Source organism: Urocitellus parryii, chromosome 9 (genome assembly GCF_045843805.1).
Source record: "Urocitellus parryii isolate mUroPar1 chromosome 9, mUroPar1.hap1, whole genome shotgun sequence".
In the NCBI taxonomy this organism is placed as follows: Eukaryota; Metazoa; Chordata; class Mammalia; order Rodentia; family Sciuridae; genus Urocitellus; species Urocitellus parryii.
This window is the reverse complement of record NC_135539.1, coordinates 140,847,091-140,869,853: the sequence shown is the minus strand read 5'-3', so window position 1 is coordinate 140,869,853 and position 22,763 is coordinate 140,847,091. Positions and strand designations below refer to the sequence as shown.

The window sequence follows — 22,763 nt, the reverse complement described above, 5'->3', positions numbered from 1 at the left end:
CAGTTAGTCTTCACCTGAATGTCCCTGGCGGTACCTTCTGGGGCTCTACCTGTCATCACAGTTAGTCTTCACCTGAATGTCCCTGGCTGTACCTTCTGGGGCTCTACCTGTCATCACAGTTAGTCTTTACCTGAATGTCCCTGGCGGTACCTTCTGGGGCTCTACATATCATCACAGTTAGTCTTCACCTGAATATCCCTGGCTGTACCTTCTGGGGCTCTACCTGTCATCACAGTTAGTCTTCACCTGAATGTCCCTGGCGGTACCTTCTGGGGCTCTACCTGTCATCACAGTTAGTCTTCACCTGAATGTCCTTGGCTGTACCTTCTGAGGCTCTACCTGTCATCACAGTTAGTCTTTACCTGAATGTCCCTGGCGGTACCTTCTGGGGCTCTACCTGTCATCACAGTTAGTCTTCACCTGAATGTCCCTGGCTGTACCTTCTGGAGCTCTACCTGTCATCACAGTTAGTCTTCACCTGAATGTCCCTGGCTGTACCTTCTTGTGCTCTACCTGTCATCACAATTAGTCTTACCAGAATGTCCCTGGCTGTACCTTCTGTGGGCTCTACCTGTCATCATAGTTAGTCTTCACCTGAATGTCCCTGGCTGTACCTTCTGGGGCTCTACCTGTCATCACAGTTAGTCTGCACCTGAATGTCCCTGGCTGTACCTTCTGGGGCTCTACCTGTCATCCCAGTTAGTCTTCACCTGAATGTCCCTGGCTGTACCTTCTGTGGGCTCTACCTATCATCACAGTTAGTCTTCACCTGAATGTCCCTGGCTGTACCTTCTGTGGGCTCTACCTGTCATCACAGTTAGTCTTCACCTGAATGTCCCTGGCTGTACCTTCTGTGGGCTCTACCTGTCATCACAGTTAGTCTTCACCTGAATGTCCCTGGCGGTACCTTCTGGGGCTCTACCTGTCATCACAGTTAGTCTTAACCTGAATGTCCCTGGCTGTACCTTCTGGGGCTCTACCTGTCATCACAGTTAGTCTTCACCTGAATGTCCCTGGCTGTACCTTCTGGGGCTCTACCTGTCATCACAGTTAGTCTTCACCTGAATGTCCCTGGCGGTACCTTCTGGGGCTCTACCTGTCTTCACAGTTAGTCTTCACCTGAATGTCCCTGGCTGTACCTTCTGGGGCTCTACCTGTCATCACAGTTAGTCTTCACCTGAATGTCCCTGCCTGTACCTTCTGGGGCTCTACCTGTCATCACAATTAGTCTTCACCTGAATGTCCCTGGCTGTACCTTCTGGGGCTCTACCTGTCATCACAGTTAGTCTTCACCTGTATGTCCCTGGCTGTACCTTCTGTGGGCTCTACCTGTCATCACAGTTAGTCTTCACCTGAATGTCCCTGGCTGTACCTTCTGTGGGCTCTACCTGTCATCACAGTTAGTCTTCACCTGAATGTCCCTGGCCGTACCTTCTGGGGCTCTACCTGTCATCACAGTTAGTCTTCACCTGAATGTCCCTGGCTGTACCTTCTGTGGACTCTACCTGTCATCACAGTTAGTCTTCACCTGAATGTCCCTGGCTGTACCTTCTGGGGCTCTACCTGTCATCACAGTTAGTCTTCACCTGAATGTCCCTGGCGGTACCTTCTGGGGCTCAACCTGTCATCACAGTTAGTCTTCACCTGAATGTCCCTGGCTGTACCTTCTGGGGCTCTACCTGTCATCACAGTTAGTCTTCACCTGAATGTCCCTGGCGGTACCTTCTGGGGCTCAACCTGTCATCACAGTTAGTCTTCACCTGAATGTCCCTGGCTGTACCTTCTGGGGCTCTACCTGTAATCACAGTTAGTCTTCACCTGAATGTCCCTGGCGGTACCTTCTGGGGCTCTACCTGTCATCACAGTTAGTCTTCACCTGAATGTCCCTGGCGGTACCTTCTGGGTCTCTACCTGTCATCACAGTTAGTCTTCACCTGAATGTCCCTGGCTGTACCTTCTGGGGCTCTACCTGTCATCACAGTTAGTCTTCACCTGAATGTCCCTGGTGGTACCTTCTGGGGCTCTACCTGTCATCACAGTTAGTCTTCACCTGAATGTCCCTGGCTGTCCCTTCTGGGGCTCTACCTGTCATCACAGTTAGTCTTCACCTGAATGTCCCTGGCTGTACCTTCTGTGGGCTCTACCTGTCATCACAGTTAGTCTTCACCTGAATGTCCCTGGCTGTACCTTCTGTGGACTCTACCTGTCATCACAGTTAGTCTTCACCTGAATGTCCCTGGCTGTACCTTCTGGGGCTCTACCTGTCATCACAGTTAGTCTTCACCTGAATGTCCCTGGCTGTACCTTCTGTGGGCTCTACCTGTCTTCTCAGTTAGTCTTCACCTGAATGTCCCTGGCTGTACCTTCTGTGGGCTCTACCTGTCATCACAGTTAGTCTTCACCTGAATGTCCCTGCTGTACCTTCTGTGTCTCTACCTGTCATCACAGTTAGTCTTCACCTGAATGTCCCTGGTGTACCTTCTGTGGTCTCTACCTGTCATCACAGTTAGTCTTCACCTGAATGTCCCTGGCTGTACCTTCTGTGGGCTCTACCTGTCATCACAGTTAGTCTTCACCTGAATGTCCCTGGCTGTACCTTCTGGGGCTCTACCTGTCATCACAGTTAGTCTTCACCTGAATGTCCCTGGCGGTACCTTCTGGGGCTCAACCTGTCATCACAGTTAGTCTTCACCTGAATGTCCCTGGCTGTACCTTCTGGGGCTCTACCTGTCATCACAGTTAGTCTTCACCTGAATGTCCCTGGCGGTACCTTCTGGGGCTCTACCTGTCATCACAGTTATTCTTCACCTGAATGTCCCTGGCGGTACCTTCTGGGTCTCTACCTGTCATCACAGTTAGTCTTCACCTGAATGTCCCTGGCGGTACCTTCTGGGGCTCTACCTGTCATCACAGTTATTCTTCACCTGAATGTCCCTGGAGGTACCTTCTGGGTCTCTACCTGTCATCACAGTTAGTCTTCACCTGAATGTCCCTGGCTGTCCCTTCTGGGGCTCTACCTGTCATCACAGTTAGTCTTCACCTGAATGGCCCTGGCTGTACCTTCTGTGGGCTCTACCTGTCATCACAGTTAGTCTTCTCCTGAATGTCCCTGGCTGTACCTTCTGTGGGCTCTACCTGTCATCACAGTTAGTCTTCACCTGAATGTCCCTGGCTGTACCTTCTGTGTCTCTACCTGTCATCACAGTTAGTCTTCACCTGAATGTCCCTGGCGGTACCTTCTTTGGGCTCTACCTGTCATCACAGTTAGTCTTCACCTGAATGTCCCTGGCTGTCCCTTCTGGGGCTCAACCTGTCATCACAGTTAGTCTTCACCTGAATGTCCCTGGCGGTACCTTCTGTGGGCTCTACCTGTCATCACAGTTAGTCTTCACCTGAATGTCCCTGGCTGTACGTTCTGTGGTCTCTATCTGTCATCACAGTTAGTCTTCACCTGAATGTCCCTGGCTGTACCTTCTGGGGCTCTACCTGTCATCACAGTTAGTCTTCACCTGAATGTCCCTGGCTGTACCTTCTGGTGCTCTACCTGTCATCACAGTTAGTCTTCACCTGAATGTCCCTGGCTGTACCTTCTGTGGGCTCTACCTGTCATCACAGTTAGTCTTCACCTGAATGTCCCTGGGGGTACCTTCTGGGGCTCTACCTGTCTTCACAGTTAGTCTTCACCTGAATGTCCCTGGCTGTACCTTCTGTGGGCTCTACCTGTCATCACAGTTAGTCTTCACCTGAATGTCCCTGGCGGTACCTTCTTTGGGCTCTACCTGTCATCACAGTTAGTCTTCACCTGAATGTCCCTGGCTGTCCCTTCTGGGGCTCAACCTGTCATCACAGTTAGTCTTCACCTGAATGTCCCTGGCGGTACCTTCTGTGGGCTCTACCTGTCATCACAGTTAGTCTTCACCTGAATGTCCCTGGTGTACCTTCTGTGGGCTCTACCTGTCATCACAGTTAGTCTTCACCTGAATGTCCCTGGCTGTACCTTCTGGGGCTCTACGTGTCATCACAGTTAGTCTTCACCTGAATGTCCCTGGCTGTACCTTCTGGGGCTCTACCTGTCATCACAGTTAGTCTTCACCTGAATTTCCCTGGCTGTACCTTCTGTGGGCTCTACCTGTCATCACAGTTAGTCTTCACCTGAATGTCCCTGGCGGTACCTTCTGGGGCTCTGCCTGTCATCACAGTTAGTCTTCACCTGAATATCCCTGGCTGTACCTTCTGTGGGCTCTACCTGTCATTACAGTTAGTCTTCACCTGAATGTCCCTGGCTGTACCTTCTGGGGCTCTACCTGTCATCACAGTTAGTCTTCACCTGAATGTCCCTGGCTGTACCTTCTGGGGCTCTACCTGTCATCACAGTTAGTCTTCACCTGAATGTCCCTGGCTGTACCTTCTGGGGCTCTACCTGTCATCACAGTTAGTCTTCACCTGAATGTCCCTGGCGGTACCTTCTGTGGGCTCTACCTGTCATTACAGTTAGTCTTCACCTGAATGTCCCTGGCTGTACCTTCTGGGGCTCTACCTGTCATCACAGTTAGTCTTCACCTGAATGTCCCTGGCGGTACCTTCTGGGGCTCTACCTGTCATCACAGTTAGTCTTCTCCTGAATGTCCCTGGCTGTACCTTCTGTGGGCTCTACCTGTCATCACAGTTAGTCTTCACCTGAATGTCCCTGGCTGTACCTTCTGGGGCTCTACCTGTCATCACAGTTAGTCTTCACCTGAATGTCCCTGGCTGTACCTTCTGGGGCTCTACCTGTCATCACAGTTAGTCTTCACCTGAATGTCCCTGGCTGTACCTTCTGGGGCTCTACCTGTCATCACAGTTAGTCTTCACCTGAATGTCCCTGGCTGTACCTTCTGTGGGCTCTACCTGTCATCACAGTTAGTCTTCACCTGAATGTCCCTGGCTGTACCTTCTGGGGCTCTACGTGTCATCACAGTTAGTCTTCACCTGAATGGCCCTGGCTGTACCTTCTGTGGGCTCGACCTGTCATCACAGTTAGTCTTCACCTGAATGTCCCTGGCTGTACCTTCTGTGGGCTCGACCTGTCATCACAGTTAGTCTTCACCTGAATGTCCCTGGCTGTACCTTCTGTGGGCTCTACCTGTCATCACAGTTAGTCTTCACCTGAATGTCCCTGGCGGTACCTTCTGGGACTCTACCTGTCATCACAGTTAGTCTTCACCTGAATGTCCCTGGCTGTACCTTCTGTGGGCTCGACCTGTCATCACAGTTAGTCTTCACCTGAATGTCCCTGGCTGTACCTTCTGGGGCTCTCCCTGTCATCACAGTTAGTCTTCACCTGAATGTCCCTGGCTGTACCTTCTGTGGGCTCTACCTGTCATCACAGTTAGTCTTCACCTGAATGTCCCTGGATGTACCTTCTGGGGCTCTACGTGTCATCACAGTTAGTCTTCACCTGAATGTCCCTGGCTGTACCTTCTGTGGGCTCGACCTGTCATCACAGTTAGTCTTCACCTGAATGTCCCTGGCTGTACCTTCTGGGGCTCTACCTGTCATCACAGTTATTCTTCACCTGAATGTCCCTGGCTGTACCTTCTGTGGGCTCTACCTGTCATCACAGTTAGTCTTAACCTGAATGTCCCTGGCTGTACCTTCTGGGGCTCTACCTGTCATCACAGTTAGTCTTCACCTGAATGTCCCTGGCAGTACCTTCTGTGGGCTCTACCTGTCATCACAGTGAATCTTCACCTGAATGTCCCTGGCTGTACCTTCTGGGGCTCTACCTGTCATCACAGTTAGTCTTCACCTGAATGTCCCTGGCTGTACCTTCTGGGGCTCTACTCCTCACCAGGCCAGGCCACTTGGCTCCTTGGGGAGTGACCCTGCTCTGGGGCTGAGCCCAGTGCCCTGTGGGCATCACAGTAAAGACACAGCTCACAGCAGCACCCCACGGGCTCTTCTCCTGATCGCCAGGGAAGAGCGGAGGTGCACTGGCTGGTCTGAGGCCCACCCTGTCCAGCGCTGCCCTGCAGGCTCCTGAGCCCTGCAGCCTGAGCTTCCCCTGGCTCTCTCCTTGCTGTGCAGGAACCACGCCTCACAGTTCTCACTGGGGTAAACAAGAGCGACAGCAAAACATAATGTCAGGGATTGGCTCCCAGCAAGACCGCAAGGCCGGTTCCCAGTTGGCAGATGAAGGGCTGGACTGGGAGCCCGCAGCTGCTGCTCGTTGTGTCAGCCAGGAGCATCTGGCAACCTTCAGACCCCAGAGTAGAGCCATCTGGCATGAGGACCCAAGGCGGGAAGCATTTGTGTGAAGGGGCCTGGGCTGAGCCAGAAGTTGTACATTCCTTGTTCAGTCCTGCCAAGTCACAGCTGTGTGACTTTGGGCAAGTGGTTCAACTTCTCTGAGCCTCAGTATTCTGAACCTCACAATTGAATGAGGTTACTTTAAGGATTGCATAAGATACTATCAGTGAAATTCTCCTCAATAAAGATGTGTCAAATTTCCCTGGAATATTTCAGTTGCTAACATTTCCTTCTCCATGCAAAGAAAAAACAGAGATTATGAAAAGGTTAGCAACTGTGTTGTGTCAGAGTTAAAAGGTTTATGACTTAAAAAATCAAAACTCAGTCCTTCTGTGGTTTCAAGGTTGATGTCTATTATAAAGTTTTGGAAGTTCTCTGTCTATTCTGCCCTAATTTCCTCTGCTAAACTCGTTCTAGGAAGCTTGACCTAGAAACTAAGCGCATTAACTCATTTGCATAGTCATGCAAATGATATTATAATAACTTTTATAAATATTTATTATCACTGCTTGAAAAGTTCAGTGTGTGTGTGTGTGTGTGTGTGTGTGTGTGTGTGTGTGTGTATGTGTGTGTTTGCAGTTCTAGGGACTGAGATCAGGGGTGCTTTATCTCCACTGCATCTCCAGCCCCTTTTACTCTTTCACTTTGAGACTGGGTCTCCCTAAATGGCTGAGGCCAACTTTGCAAAGCTGGCCTGGACCTTGTGATCCTCCTGTGTCCACCTTCCAGGGAGCTGGGATTAAGGCGTGCACCAGCAGGCCTGGCCAGTCAGTCTTGTTAAATGAAGAGCCAGGCACGGTGGCGCCCACCTGTAATCCCAGCGACCTGGAGAGGTGAGGCAGGAGGACTGCAAGTTTGAGCCCAGCCTGGGCAACTTCAGAGACCCTGTCTCAAAATTACAAACAAAACAAAACACTGGGTATAGTTCAGTGGTAGAGCACCCCAGGGACTGGGTTAAATCCCCAGCACCAGAAGAAAATACAAATAAATACACAAACGTATTCATGAAATTTAAATGAGGAGATGAGGAAAAAGGAGAGTGCCCACATATTTAGAGGCTGCCACGAATACTGTCGGAAAGTGGAGATCAGCTCATAGACTCGCCCCAAGCGCTGTCCCAGTGAGCTCTGTCTCTAGGGTCAACCCGTGTCATAGGGATGCTGCGTGTCTGTTGACGGTGACGGAACTCGAGCAGAAGAGCCCCTTTGTAGTGGCAGTCCACTTACGGGGTGGCTCCTCTGTCGAGCCCTGGGCTGGGCGCTTATCTGCGTTACTTCCAATCTTGGGGGTCATCGTCCTGATCCTATGGCACTGGGAATCCTTGGCACTGGGGATCCTTGGCACTGGCTTGAGCTCTTCTGGTTCCCACGCCCCCTCCTTTCCCAGTCCTGTGGTGGTGGCCCTTCTCTCTCAGGTGTCACCTGCCGGGACCTTGCCTCGCCACCCTGCCCAGCTTCTCTGACTGTGGGAGTCTGCTAGAATGCCTGGTGGCCTCACCATAGCCTTGTCAGAGTCACAGAGGAACGGTCCCCACTTCTGTCACATTGGACAGGCCCTCTGTAGATCCTGACCGGGACGGAGCTGCTGTTGTCCACTGTGGTGACCTTTGAGAGGCCCCTGCCATCGTGATTCCTTCCCTGAATTCTCCCCCTCTCCCCTGAGGTAACCCCACGATGGACCACCTGCACTCAGCTGCCTCCAGGCTCCGGTCTGTGGGGGACCCGCCTAAAGCAAAGGCTGAGCAGAGAAGAGCGCAGGGTCACGATATTTCCCCTGCTTTGGGCTTGTGTGCAGGTGTGTGCGCATGTTGAAGTGTGTTCTGTCACGTGTGTGCATGGATAAACAAGCGACTTCTGTGCTTCCAAGCAGAGCTAGACAGGACTGTGGGTGGCCTCAGTTTCCACATTCGCAAGCATGAGCCAGTGGCACTGGGGCCTGTGGGGTCCCTTTCAAGTTCCACGTTCTTGCACAAACGGAATTTCCTGCCCTGAAAACGATCCACTACTAGAAAAGAGACTCCAGGTTTGGAGTTGATTCTAATGGGCCGTTGCCCGATTTCAAAAGCAGAGCAGTTGGAAAGCCCCAAAAAAGAAACACAAAATCAGAGGACACAGCTAAGAAATTCCAAAGACCAGTTAAATGGCCACAGTCATTAAAAAAGACAGAACATTGTATCTTCAGGGCACACGCATGTGTGGGTTTGTGCTGAGAGCGTCGTTCCAGGAGCGTCCTGAAAGCAGTCATGCCCATGTTATGTCCAGTGGTAACTCCCTGTTGTCCTTCCAGACTCAAGTCCAAGTCAGTGCTCCCTCTGCACTGACCAGCTGTGTGGCCTTGGACCCTTTAACCTCTCAAGAACTCTCTCCCTAGTGGTAACGTTCCAGTTCTAAGGAGGCAGGGCTTTAAGCAATCCTCCACACCTTACAGCCACTTCATTGAACCCTGCAGAAGCCACTCCTCACAGCAGGTACAGAGGGAAATGAGTAACTGACCCAGGCGTCGACTCGGGTTTCCTAGCCTCACCCCTCTGCAGATCTTGCCTTTCCTGTAGAAAGCTTTTTTTTAGAAAATATTTTTCTCATCAAGTTATTTGGAAAGATACTAAGAAAGTCCCCCCACCCCACCCCACCCCGGCCCCCGCGGACTCTGCACTTGGACCCGTCAGTTGTGAATTGTCCGCCACATCTGTCGGGCCTCTTCCTCTTGTCCTCTAATTGTTGCTGAACCCTCTGACAGCAAAATGCCAACCTCCTGGCCCTCATCCCAAGCCCTTGAGCAGGCATCTCCTTGGAACAAGGGACTCTCCTCACATCTGTGCCACCACTCTCTCCCCCAAGCACCCGAGCGTTCAGACAGTAGCGTTCGCATTTCCTCAGAGGTCCCACAGGTCCCTTGTGACTTTCTCCCGGTCTGTGCAAGAGCCAGGCAGGGGTCACACACTCTCCGTTTGGCGACCTGTCTCTTGGTCCCCTTAGCCTAGAGCCTGCCCTTCCTCCAGGCCCTTTCTTTCTTCCTGATGAAGGGTCCAGACCCTGTCCCACTGCACCGCTGCTCGCTTCCTCCTGGCGGGAAAGCTCATCTCACCGGGAACATTTAGGAGCACGGTTTTCACGAGAAGTGATGCGAGTACTGTCTCCCCTGCTAATGGGGAGAGGGTGCCTGTCCCCAAGCAAATGTGGGCCAGGAGGGACAGAGAGCAGCTCAGTTGGAAAAGCCGCCTCGGGAACTTAATTAAAAGCAGAGGCTCTCAGAGGAGCCAAGAATAGGAAAACCTCCAAAACGACGATGGAGGGAACCCCAAGTGCTGCTGCAGAGAACCCCCTTAGTATCTCATTAAAGTGCTGCCTTCCCAGGGACAGAGGCCGCTCTGGCACCAAAGGGTGGGAATAATGGTCCCTGAGCAGGTTCAAAAAGAACAGTTTTCCAAAAAGTGCAGATGGGAGCCTCCTACCGATCACATTCCACGCATCTCTCCCCTGATCCTGGTTCCTTGTTTTGCTTTGGGAGATGAAACCTCTGTGCCGGATAGTCACCAGCTCAGAGCCACCAACCACACCAGCTTCCAGGAGCCAAATTGCTGGAAAAATGTGAAAATACCTGCTCTGTCCTCTTAACCCCGCGTGGTGTGCTCCGCGTGTGGTCTCTGGGGACAGGAGGGGCAGGAAGAGAAGGCTCAGACACCTTCCACAGGTCCCCATGAGCGCATCACCTGGGGACCAGGCAGACCCCCACCTGCGTCCTTACCTTCCCTGGAGTCTGGCTGCACCTCCCGAGGGGTGGCTCGGGTCTGGGGACATCGGCCCCTTCTCAGGCTGGCCACTTCCTGGCTGCTGCTTTCCAGCCTCCTGGCCAGATCCTCATTCTCCTGCGCCAGCCGCCTCTTCTCGTCCTCCAGAGCTGACTTGTCTCGGAGGAGGTTGCTGTAGGCCACCTCCAGCTCCCTGGTTTGGGTCTCCAGCTGGTCTCGCTCCTTCCTCAGGGTGCCCAGCTCTCCCTGCAGCCCCTCCTGGCTCCCCTGGGGCCCAGCAGCCTGGCCCAGGGTCAGCTGGTTGAGGAGATTCTCCAGGGAGCTGAGCCGAGCTATGGTGGACTGCAGGTCGGCGCGCTGGGTGCTGCTGTCCCTCTGTAGGTCCTGGATGGCTGACATGGCCTGGCCCTGCTCGGGGCAGCTGGACTCACTGGGGCTGGCCACACTGAAGGTGTACTGGCACCGGCCGCTGCGATCGTTGGCCTTCCGGAGCTGGGCCGTCCTGGCCCCCGTGCCCCACGCCAGGCAGGCCAGAAGCAGCATGTGCGTAGCTGGCATGGTGGGCCTGCAGCTGCCGAGCACGGGGAACCTGCTGCAGAGGCTGGGCGAGCCTTCCTCCGAAACTGGGCAGCTCTGTGAGGTGGCTGGATGGGTGGCCCTGCTGGCTCCTGCCTGGACTCGGACAGGCTTATATATCCCAGGGAGCCAGCCCTGCGTGGAGGGGGTAGAGAGGTGGCCACGTGAGGCCGGGTGGGGCCCGCACAGGGGGTTGCTTCCAACACGGCCAGCGAGATTCTTAAAAAATAACCTTCCAGAAATCTGTTTTGAATTTCTTTGAAAAAAATGTCCCACTCTACGCACCCTACACCACAGTAGTATTCCCCGTGTGTCTCCTCTATTATTTGGGTGTGAGGGCACACATCCACACTCAATGATGTCTGCCTCATCCGAAAGGAAGACTGTGGGCTGATTTGAATAAGGACCTATTTCTAGTTTGAATTTCCATCCATTGCACAAATTGCTTTGTGCCAGGCTCTCTCTGCAAGGACCGAGATTACAGATGCCTATGGTAGTTCAGGCTCTGTATTGGGGACAGAGACAATTAACTGCCCACCAGAGCACATGGACAGCACCCACTGGGTGTCGGGCATCTGTGGAAGCAGCTGAAAGAAGATTTCTTCCCTTGCTTCTCATTTTTAAACTCTTCTTTGGGGGAGAGCATGCATCTGTGTGTGCATGTTCTTCATCATAAACTTTCTGGTAAAACCCATGGAACCTTCTCAGAAAATGTTTTATGTATAAGATGTATGAAATCACAAAGAAAACATGTGATATTGAATTATGATGAATGTCAAAATATCTAAAAATCTGAACTATGCTTGTGGTTACTTCATTAAGATCAAGATCTAGTAGTTTTGAATGTAGGCAGTATTTCGCAATATCTCCAACAACTGTGATGTAATATAAGACATCCATGGTTTTTCTTGGTAGGAACAAAATTACAACTATCATTAATTCAACATTGGGTTTGTGGCTATTTCCATGATAGAAAGAGATGTTAAATTTAGTTAGAAGGAACTGAAAATAAAAATGTAACTTACTTTCCCAGTCCAGAGTCATGGGCTTTGGGGGCCGAAGATTAATAACAGGTGTGGTGGGGCTGGCCGGGAGTCTCAGCTACTCGGGAGACAGAGGCACAAAGACTGTTTGAATCCAGGAGTTCAAGGCCAGCCTGGGCAACGTAGTAAGACCAGATCCCGAAAAAACAAAATCCAAAACACAAAGAGACCCCCTCCCCCCGCAAAGATAAATGGAAAAAACTCCCAAATGTACCAAGAACTGTAGGAAGTTGTGCAAATCAGCATGGTGTGGTAGCCTCAGGGGAGCTGGGCAATCGTAGGTTGTCAGATACCAATGACATCCTCAGTGTTTGTGTAGTAAATGTCTAAGGGTCCTGGCAGACTCACCTTAAGGCTGAAATCACAGAGTTTGCTCTAAAGATTCTATTCTTTTTTTTAAGAGAGAGAGAGAGAGAGAGAGAAAGAGAGAAAGAGAGAGAGAATTTTTAATATTTATTTTTTAGTTCTTGGCGGACACAACATCTTTGTTGGTATGTGGTGCTGAGGATCGAACCCAGAGCCCCGCGCATGCCAGGCGAGCGCGCTACCGCTTGAGCCACATCCCCAGCCCTTCTATTCTTATTCAAGGGGTTCTAAAGTTAAACCTGAACTTGAGACATTTACAAGTGGTGTCCATTCACCACTGAATCAAGGTCACGATTCTCATTTCCTGAAGCAGGCAGTAAATACCCCTGAAATGATTTTTTTTTGACCAGAAAAAATAATGATCAAGAGTGAGGTTTGCATGTGTTGGTTTCATTCTTAGGAAGCTTTTCTTTCTGTTGAAAGGATGAAGCTGGATCCCGAGCTGCCAGCTCCGTGGAGGAGAAGAATTTCCTGGGAAGAGAAGTGTAAGTAGTCTCCCTGCCTCCAGTTGATACCTGGTGAGGTCCTGGGTTGCTGAAGGAGGAACGTGATCTAGAGATCAGTGTCCTGACTCCTTTCTGCTCCCTGTCATCCAGGCCCCCGCTCTGTAATGGCCGTGGCCTTGGCAGGCGGTTCCCACTGTGCTTGATAAATCTGTCTCTTCTCTTGTGCTGGGTCCCTCCTCTGCTCCTCCAAGATGCAGACCGGTCCTCAGCATTGAGGTCATCGTCCAGCTATGTCAGTGCTGTTCAGAGCTTGGCCATCTCTGGCATTTCCACTTGCTCTGGGCCAGTTTCTGAGTGCCAGGCTGAGTGCCAGGCTGAAGCGGCCCTGGTCATTCTCAACCTCTGTGGATGGTTAGGGACAGAACGTGTAGTTGTTTGCTCTGTTGAGCGTCCCTCGTTCATGTGCCTCAGGGTGGGTCACCTCTGCCCCAGGACTGATGGGATCCCACCTTCTGCCTCCCCCCGAGGCCTGCTGTTGCTCAGCTGCATGGGCTCTGCCTCCTGCCAGCCCTCAGCAGCCCAACGGGGGGGAGATGTTCATAGAATATTGGACCCCAGCCCCTCACAGATAAGAAAACTGGGGCCAGGGAGGACGGGGACTTGCCCAGGGTCACACGGCCAACGAATGGCAGAACCAGAAAGAAACAGTGTCCTGAGTGACAGGTTTCCCTCCTCCTGGCACAAGCCAAGTCCACCCATTGCCCGAGGCCTGGCGATTCCAGTCATTTCTTCCATGACTCAGTGCCCGAGGAAGTGAGCTCGTGGCCTCTGTCCCCACCCAGCAGGGCCTTTAGTGAAGGAGGACTCACGCACACTCGAGTGTTTAATGGCTGATTTTATAAAAAGGCATCCTTTCATGAAATAGAATATTCTTCTCCAAGCAGAAAAATAGGCTCACTGAACAAAGCAGGAGACTCCCAGCTCCGCGGACAGCGGCCAACATCTGGTCAGCTTGAGCCTGCCCTTTTCACCTTCCTGCCTTTCAGCACTCCCTGCAGGCCAGCCTCCCCCACCCTGCCGTCCCCACCTCCGGGAATTCTGGACATGGAGACCCTTTTCCCTCTTAGGAAACATTGACCACCCCGATTCCCATTCGGACTACGTTCCATCTCCATTTCCTTTCTGGAGCCTGGAGCCAGGGAGTCTCCAGCTCAGATGTGCCAGGAAGATGCTCACAGGGAGTCAGACCAGCTGCAGCCGGTGTGTTGTCTTTGGAACTGGTCTGCAGCCCGTTTGCCTGGCAGGGCGGAGGCAGCAGGGGGCGCTAGGGAGCAAGATCACGAAGGTGCTTAGTGCATGATTGAACTGCCTCCCTCTGCCCGTCTTGGGGACACAGGCTTCTGCAAACACACACTGCCCCACATGGAAGGATTCTCCGTGTGCCTTCCCTTCACCGTGGAGCCCACAGCACCCTCTCCACCTGGCAAGGCACCCTGGCATTCCCTGCTGGTTTAGCAAATCATTCAGATGATCCACTGCTAACCACCCACTCTGGGCCAGGGCTGCACACACACGCACGTGTGTAAGACGCAGAACTAGCCTTCGAGCTGTGACATCTGTGAGTCTATCCACACAGGTGAAGTGCCAGAGCAGGCTCAGCAGGGTGACAATCGTGGGCACAGGACGGGTGTCACAGGGGAGGTGGCACTTGTACTGGGGCCTACTGAGGTGGTGCGAGGGCACTCGGGTTGTAGGTCTGCCTGTCCTGGACCCTTCACGTTTACATGGTGTCTGGGATGGAGAACTGCAGGATCACTTTTAGATGAAACGCACAGGATGTCTCCTTCATTGCTACTTCCTGCCACCCCTGGACACCCTCTGGCCCAGAGCAGTAGGGAAGGGAGAGCCTCAAGCCAAAGGTCCTGTCGTCTCCTTCATCCGGGGCTTGAAGGGGAGCTGGTCCTGGGCACTGGGCCTCCTCCTTGGATGAGCCACTTCCGAGGGTAGGTTCCCGTACGTTGCAGCCACAAGCCCAGCAGCACCAGCCGGCCTGCCCCGACAGGAAGCCCACGGTACAGTGACGATGCTCTCAAGGGAGCCCTGAGGGCTCCAGAGTCGGGTCGCATCTCATAAAAGTCATGATGTCCTGTCAATAGTTTTAGGCCCATGGTTCCCCCACTCATTCTGCAAACGTCTGAGCACAGTCTTGCTATTCAGCCTGTTAGACTGATATTCCTTGAGCCACAGACAGGATGGTACCTGGCAGGGGGGTAGCGGGGGGGATATGGGAATATGAAAGAAAAGTGAGACCTCGTTTAAGAAACCAAGATTGTAGCTCATTTTGGAAAAGAGCCTCAGGCCAGTGCGGCAGAGCCCTGGTGGATCAGTCTGGGAAAGAAGGGTGGAGAGGACCGTGGCTCCTTGTGACCTCCGGGAGCTAGGACACAGTATCATTATCCTCAGGACATTATGAAATTGTTACCTGTCGGGCCTGCCCTGATCAAGTATCACATATTTATTTTATACTTAAAATGATTAAAATTAATTATCTTTCAAGAGTCTAAAGACTTTCTAGAAAAACTGCTGCTGACGCGCCCTGTTGATTTGAATGGAGACGGTCTCTGGTGGCTGTCTAACCGAGCCTTCTGTCTCACTGTGTGTCCTTCCCTGAAAAACCCGACTTCAGGCCAGGTGCAGTGGCACACACCTGGGGCTTGGGAGGCTGAAGCAGGAGAATTGCAAGTTCAAAGCCAGCCTCAGCCGTTTGGGGAGGCTCTAACCCACTCAGCAAGACCCTGACTCTAAATAAGAAATATAAGAAAGGGCTGGGGATGTGGCTCAGTTAAGCACCCCTGGGTTTAATCCCTGGTACCAAACAAAACAAAACAAAAATCCCCAGACTTCATGCACCCTCGGTCTGCGGATGCGGACCTGCAGGTGATGATGTGCACAACCCCTCGGCGCCCCCGGCCCCGGCTCCTGCCCTTGGAGTCTCCTCTGGGTTTTGCGGCTGTTTTTCTGTTTTGCTGGCCTGAACTTCCTGAGCTCCCTGCAGTGATGCTGTCTGGTTTATAAACAATGATCCACCCTGGGACCCGTCCGACCGTAGGCCTCACGTGTTCCCCTCCAGCTCACGTGGACGGCTTCCTGGGGGAAGCAGCCTGCGCTGTGGATTTGGAAGCCTCTTCCCGAGCTGTGTTCCTTACTTGTTGATCTGAAGTTAAACCCAGGGAAGGCTTCCTTTGTTCACTGCTGCTCTCTCGCCTTGGTCTTGGTCCCCTCCGTGGACTCACTACCTGGGGCTCCTGTTCCTGGAAGGAGCGACACTGCCTCTAACACACAAGCAGACTTGGTCCCACACCTCCCCGGGGCCGAGCGTCCTTCTCCCCGATCCCCTGTCCACCTCTGATCAGAGCTAGGAGTTTACAGGACACCTTCCGGGTCGGGTCTCCCTGTTTTCACAGCAGCCCTGAGGTAAAGTGCACAAAGACCAGAGTTCCTCCTTCCCAAAGCAGCTGGAGAGCAGGGCCAGCAGCTCACTTACTCCTTGGGATGCCGCGGGCAGGGCGCTGTCCACAGGAGCAGCTGGGTGGACAGCTGGCCCGTGAGCTGAGCACAGCCGCCCAACTCCGTCGGTGTGTACACTTCACACTGTGGCAGGCAGCCCCCCTCCAAGAAGGCCTGTGACCAAGGCTCTCCAGAGGGGCCTCTTGCAATCTCTTGACTGACCACTCAAGGACTGTGTGTGCCCAGATGTGCTGGGCATCTGCTTGGGGGCCACCCCATAGATACTGTGTCCCTCTCTGTGCAGGGTCACAGCAGAAATGATGAGCAGCTACTGGGTGACCTGTGACAGTACAGGCACAGTCTTGAACGAATGTCGAGCATGGTCAAGACTCGCCCCAAGGCCGTGAGAGGGCCCAAGTGCAAATCTTCCTTAGACTGAGCATGAGAAGCTTCCTGCCTTATTTTGAAGGTGCAGATTCTCAGCCAGGTTTCAGGAGAACAGGTGCGTGCACAGGTGGGGTGCTGTGGTGGTCCCCTGAACTGAAACCGGAGATGGCCCTTTAATAAGAGCCAAGTCCACCGCTCTCCCCGCTGCCACCCCTGCCCTGAGCCCAGCTCCCAGCACCTGGCCCTCCAGCCAACTTTCTCTGCTTTTGGACAGAGTCTCCGTACCTCCCTAGCACCTTACTGAGAGAGGTCTGGTCAGCCGAGCTGCTTTCAAGGTGCCACAGTAGTGGGCAGCTGAAGTGCTGTGCTGGGACAGAGCTGCACCTCGAGTCATCAGACTATCTTCTTAGAGGGGGCTGAGGGCCTGTGAAGAACTGAGAGGCTCTGGGAGAAGAAGAGTCCCTTAGAAGAAGGTGTGAGTTGGCAAAAGATACTCAGCAACTCTGGTTCAGGGCCGGAAAGCAATCTCTTCCTTACCTTTTTTAGACGGCACATGTTAGTCAGCTTTCCATTGCTGTGACAAAACACCCAAGAAAAACAACTTAAAGTAGGAAGGATTTATTTGGGCTCAGAGTTTCAGAGGTTTCAGTCCATGGTCAACTGGTTCCCTGACTTTGGGCCCCAGGGCAGGCACACCATTGTGACATCACACCCTCGTGGTGTGACAGAGCAAAACTGCTCACCCCATGATGGCCAGGAGGCAGAGAGAGGTAGAAAGAGAAAAAGAGGACAGGGGCAGGATAGTGTTCAAGGGCACACCCCCAAAGCCCACTCCCCTCAACCAGGTCCCACCTCTGTTTCCACCACCTTCCGAGAGTCCATCCTCACTGACCCTCAGTGGCCAGTCCACTGACCAGGTCAGAACACTGTGGTCCAATTGCTTCCCACCAGCACCTCCTGGACGTCACTGCCCTGGGGACCAAGCTCTCAGCACACGAGTCCTTGGGGCTGTTCCAGATTCAAACTGTCACAATGTCTTTCCTACCACTGAGGGGAAGTCTGGGACGTCGAGTCACTGAGTGCCCGGGGCCTTCTGTGACGGGCGCTGGGATAGGCACGGGAGAGAGATCCCAAAGGTCGTGGGCTAAGGCTTTGGGGTGGAAAGAGAGAAGACGAGGAAGTCCACCTCCTGACAACCCTGGCTTCCCTTGTCACCCCCCTCAGGAAAAAGGGAGACAGTGGGCATGGTGACCATACTGTGGTCGCCACGTGGGTGAGGGAGACTTTCAGGGGTTTTCCTGGGTCACTACTTACTATTTACGCTTTTCTTTGGGAAAATGGCATCAAAGAAGAAAACAATGGTTTTTTCATTGAAGAAAGAGACCATCTGTGCGGGGGGAAAGGTGAACAGTCATTCTGGCCAGGTAGGAGTGGAGCCCGGGCCCTTGGTCCCTGTGTGGGGCTCATTTTCCCCATGAATACGTGTTCACAGCCCAAGAGCTACTTGGGGTCTGTGAAGTGCCTTGATTTTTACAGAACTTCTGATACATTAAAGTGCGCACATTATGATCCAGCACGACCCACTTAGAATCTTTGGTACCAAATCAGGACTATCCTTAATCTACTGTTTATTAAATGCCTACTACCCAGTAGAGGGACACAGGAGCCTCAGAAAGTCCAGGTCACAAGAACAACATGACGGAAAATACACCTGCACCAGAGCTGTGGACTAAGTGCTCACGTGCAAGAACACGAGCAAATGCACTTGGCTTTTGAGAAAGTTCAAGACCAAGGGAATGTGGCTTCCTCTGTTTGAACAGCCTCTTGCTTTAGAACCCACTTTTTGGGGAAAGGTACTGGAGATGGAGCCCAAGGGTACTTTACCACTGAGCCACATCCCCAGCCCCTCCTATATTTTTTATTTTGAGACAGGGTCTCAGTAAGCTTCGGAGGTTCTCGCTAAATGCTGAGTCTGGCCTCAAACTTGCAGTCCTCCTGCCTCAGCCTCCTGAATGTTTGGATGGAAGGTGTGTGCCACCATGCCTGGCGTACATACCAAGTTTACCCACCTATTTTTATATGTGACAACCTTGAGAGCTAAGTACCCTTAAACTCACTTTACAAAGAAGGAAATTAGAAATGGAGTGGCTTCTCAATCTACAGAGTCTGTCGCTCCCCCCATGACATCCCCCCTCCCTCCCACACCACTACTCACTTCCTCTTCTTTTTTTTTTAAAGAGAGAGTGAGAGAGGAGAGAGAGAGAGAGAGAGAGAGAGAGAGAGAGAATTTTTTAATATTTATTTTTTAGTTCTTGGCGGACACAACATCTTTGTTGGTATGTGGTGCTGAGGATCGAACCCGGGCCGCACGCATGCCAGACGGGCTCGCTACCGCTTGAGCCACATCCCCAGCCCCACCTCCTCTTCTAAAACCATCAAAACGATCTAAAAATTCAAAACTTTTATCTCTAAACTACGTTAAGTTCATACTGATTTCTCCTAGAAGATAATTAGTATAAACTTTATTTTCAGAGTGACACAAACATTTTATAGAAAAGCAGATGCTTTCCATAGAAAGTGATAAAATGTTGTTAACACATTCCCTTTTTATTGCTCTTAGTCTTAAGAGTGTGAAATTAGTAATAATCTGATTATTATACTAATATGCTTACACCAACCTGAAATCGTGGTAAGTGGATATTAATTGTCTTATGCGGCAGTCTGGCTGGGCACAATTCAGGAGCCACTTGTCAAAAGAAACTAACTTTATTTTTAGAACCACACACGCCAAACAAAACAGCTCCTCAGGAAAAAACCCTCAGAGCCCAACTGCCACCACCGGCTTCCGCAAGCCTCTCACCCCCACCCCAGCCTCTCCACCTCCCACAATCCTCCTGCTCTTGAGGCCAATTGGCTGGGTTGCGTGGGCGGAGCCAAAGAAGTCCCCCAATGAGCAGCTCCGTGGTCTGAAAGGGCAGGGAAACAGCCCAATGAGTATCACCACAGAGGAGCCAATCAGCTAGATGTTGCTGGGGCCGCTGTGAGCCAATCATCAGCTGGCAGTCTGAAGGGCAGGGAAACAGCCCAATGAACATGACCGCAGAGGAGCCAATCAGCTAGATGTTGCTGGGGCCGCTGTGAGCCAATCATCAGCCGGCAGCTGGAAGTTTGCTGGGACCCCTTTGGCTGTGGCTCTCAACAGTCTTATATTTTCGTTTGGTTCTTCCAGTCTTGTCTTTAATTATTTCTTCTCTTTCTGCCTTGTTGGCCGTCAGTAGATGAAGCAGAAAGATGGGCCCGGACATCTCTGCTCAGTAATCACCTAAATATTCAGCCCTCCCTTCATCGAGGGCAGGGTTGGCCCCCTGCCTCAGTTTCCCCTGATGACAGAGACACCATTTGCTGTGTCCAGTTAAACGCTGGGCACTGTTACTCACAGCGTCTCTGCACCATCCTTTCAACCACCATCTGGGGTGGTCAGCATTTCCCCCAATTACGAGTGAAGAAGTGCAGGTTCTGAGCCCAGACCCCGGGGCCGGGCCCTCCGAGTGACTCATTAGTTCTCAGTCACCAGCAGACAACACCTTGCTGGGACACGTGTTATTGAAGAGAGGGATTTCACTGCTGGGACATTCTCCTCTATTCATTTCCTGTCTCCTGAGTTCTTTAATTCCCCAGAGAACAGAAAATCTCTTCCCTGCAGATCCCTTAAATCCATGTAACAAATTTCAGAGAGCATGACTCAAAGGGCTTTTCAATTAAGGAAGCCTGACAGGAGACTTTGTTTTTGAGGAGAAGCGGTGACCTCCAGCAGCAGAGTTCTGGGGGAGAGAACGTGAAGGAGGCGAGCGCCTGCTCTGCCCTCAGAGTGGCTTGGAGCGGGAACAGCTTGTCCTTTCAAAGGCCAGTTCTGGGAGGTTTGATCTGTGCTCAGGGGGCAGGAAGCGGTTCCCACAGAAAGAGTTATCTTCTCTGTGGCTTTCTGGCTCGTGCAGAAGTGGGAAAACTTCCCACGTGGAAGATCTGAGGTCTGTATGTGGGTGATCCCCGAGCCTCCCGGGAGGTTCGTGCACCGCAGGTCATCTGTGCAGAGCCTGGTCCAGCTGGCCCTTAGCAAACTCCCAGTATCTCCCAGGCCGCTCCGCCACAGCGTGTGGCCACTCTGGGGTCAGGGCATTCAGAACGATTTACTATTAGCACCAAAGAGACTGGATTAAAAAGGCAAATCTGCTAAAACCAAATAAAGCCCAAAATATAATAGTGCAGCCCAGGGTGAATATAACTTTGGACACTTTGATTTTTTTTTTTTTTTTTTTTTTACAGTTTACATATTTCTCTGTCATGGCAGCATTTCCTGTTGATTCTGGGCTGTTTCTGGAATCTTGCTTTGGACACTCCTGGGTCTCTGGCTGCCCCTCTGATGGCTTCCCCCTCCTGGCCGAGGTCAGGGTGGCCTTGAGTATGGGTGTCCGGTGCTCTTCCTGTGGACCCTACCTTTCTCATGATAGGTGCACCTGCGTGGAGAGCTGGTCTGGGGTCTCTGACCTCACAGATCCCACCCCCTGGTATCCACGCCCCGAGAGGCTCTCCTCCCACGTTGGACCCGGGCTGGGCTGTAGCAGAAGTGATGGCTTGTCACTAAGGACGGTGGCTCCCTTCTGGGGCCTGGGGCTTTTCTTCCTCTCCTGGTCATTCGCTGGGGAGGGGGTCACGTGGGACAACCCACAGAGAGGCCAACCTAGCAAGGAGCCAAGGCCTCCTGCCAACAGCAACGTGAGTGGGCCCAGAAGGGTCCCTGCAGCCCCCTTACGTGATTGTTCCCTCATGGGAGACCCAGAGCCACCAAGCTGACCCCCTCCAGTAAAGTGCTGGTTCTCCTGTGCCGAGTTTGGGGGGGTTTGTTAGGTACAGTAGACAAAACGCCCATCTGTTCCCACGTCCTCAACGACGACTTCCCAATCCCATCTTTGGTCTGGGTTCCTCGATTCACCACCTCCTCCGTGTCCCGCCCAAATCAGATCTTGTCCCGTAGCTGGCAGCTCGGGTGAAGTCCCTTCCAAAGCTGCCCTCCTCCCCCGCACCCCGCCTCCCACGGCGGGCACTGCCTCCCTCCTGCCCCAGCCAGAGCGCTGCCTTGGGCTTTGCTCCTCTTGGCCTCGTGTGGGGTCAGCAGCGGGGTCTGGATGCGTCTGCCTTCAGATGTCCCCCACGCTCCACCTCCAGGGCGACCCTCCCGACGCTCCTCAGGCCCTCCTCACCCTGGTCGACCTGCCCTGGTCCTACACACCCCTACCATCCTGCCTTCTCTCTGCCCTGCCTTCCTCCCCCGACCAAGCCCCCCGCGGATCCCAGTGGCTTAGACAGTGACCCAGGACTCGGAGGCAGAGGCCTGCCACTTTGGAAAGCGCGAGAGCCTACTTGATGTGACCTCTCTGCATCTCATTTTTTCTGCGGTGAAAGCAAGCCCCTGGCTGTCCACGGCACAGGGTGGGGGGCTCGAAGGAGAGCGCGAACGCAAGGCCACCCCTCCAGCCTCTGAGTCGGGAGCGCCACCGGCTCCACCAGTGAGTGGTCAGAGCTGGGAGAGCTGGCAGCCCCCGTCCTGCTCCCCAGCGTCGCCCTCTCCTCCATCCAGTCCTCACACACCCTTCAGAGCTCAGCTCGGTCTGTTTCCAAAGAACATTCGTTTGAAAGAGTCAAAATATGCCTTCCTCCTCTGCTCTTGAAGGTGGAGGCAAAGGCCTCTAACCTCATGCATCAGCCTTCTCCTCTCTGCTGGGTCGAAAGTTACAATGCACTTCCAGTCTCAGGGCATGATCATTTCCTTTTTCCCACTTTTTTTTTTTTTTAAAGAGAGAGGGGGGGGGGAATGAATTTTAATATTTATTTTTTAGTTCTCGGCAGACTCAACATCTTAGTATGTGGTGCTGAGGATCGAACCCGGGCCGCATGCATGCCAGGCGAGCGCGCTACCGCTTGAGCCACATCCCCAGCCCATTTCCCCCACATTTTTATTGGTTCGTTTGATGGAATTTATTGCTACATATTCATACATGCATATGATATAACAATATAATTTGGCCAACATCATTTCCTCCTTCTTCCCCATTTTCTACTCCTTGGGTTGTTTCCTCTACAGATCTCCCTTCGATTTTCATGAAAACCACCCCCAAATTTCTTTTTCTTTTCCCTTTCTCTGAGAGAAAACACTTGACCCTTGACCTTCGGAGTTGCACTTATTTCACTTAACAGGATGATCTCTAGTTTCATCCAACTTCCTGCAAAGGCCATGGTTCATTTTTCTTTATGGCTGAGTAATACTCCATTGTGTGTATATACACCACATTTTCTTTACCTACTCTTCTGTTGATGGACACTTAGGCTGGTTCCCCTTGGCCTGCT

General features: G+C 52.4%; 1 protein-coding gene across 1 annotated transcript in view; it reads right to left on the bottom strand.

The window, feature by feature from the left end:
* The window catches only part of Myoc (myocilin), a 41,190-nt gene extending 30,507 nt beyond the window's left edge, over positions 1–10,683 (bottom strand). Inside the window, exon 1 of the mRNA XM_077802466.1 lies at positions 10,033–10,683. Coding sequence (XP_077658592.1) covers positions 10,033–10,594 — 562 coding nt within the window. The 5' untranslated portion in view covers positions 10,595–10,683. The remainder of the gene's footprint in view (positions 1–10,032) is intronic.
* Positions 10,684–22,763: the final 12,080 nt, after the last annotated feature.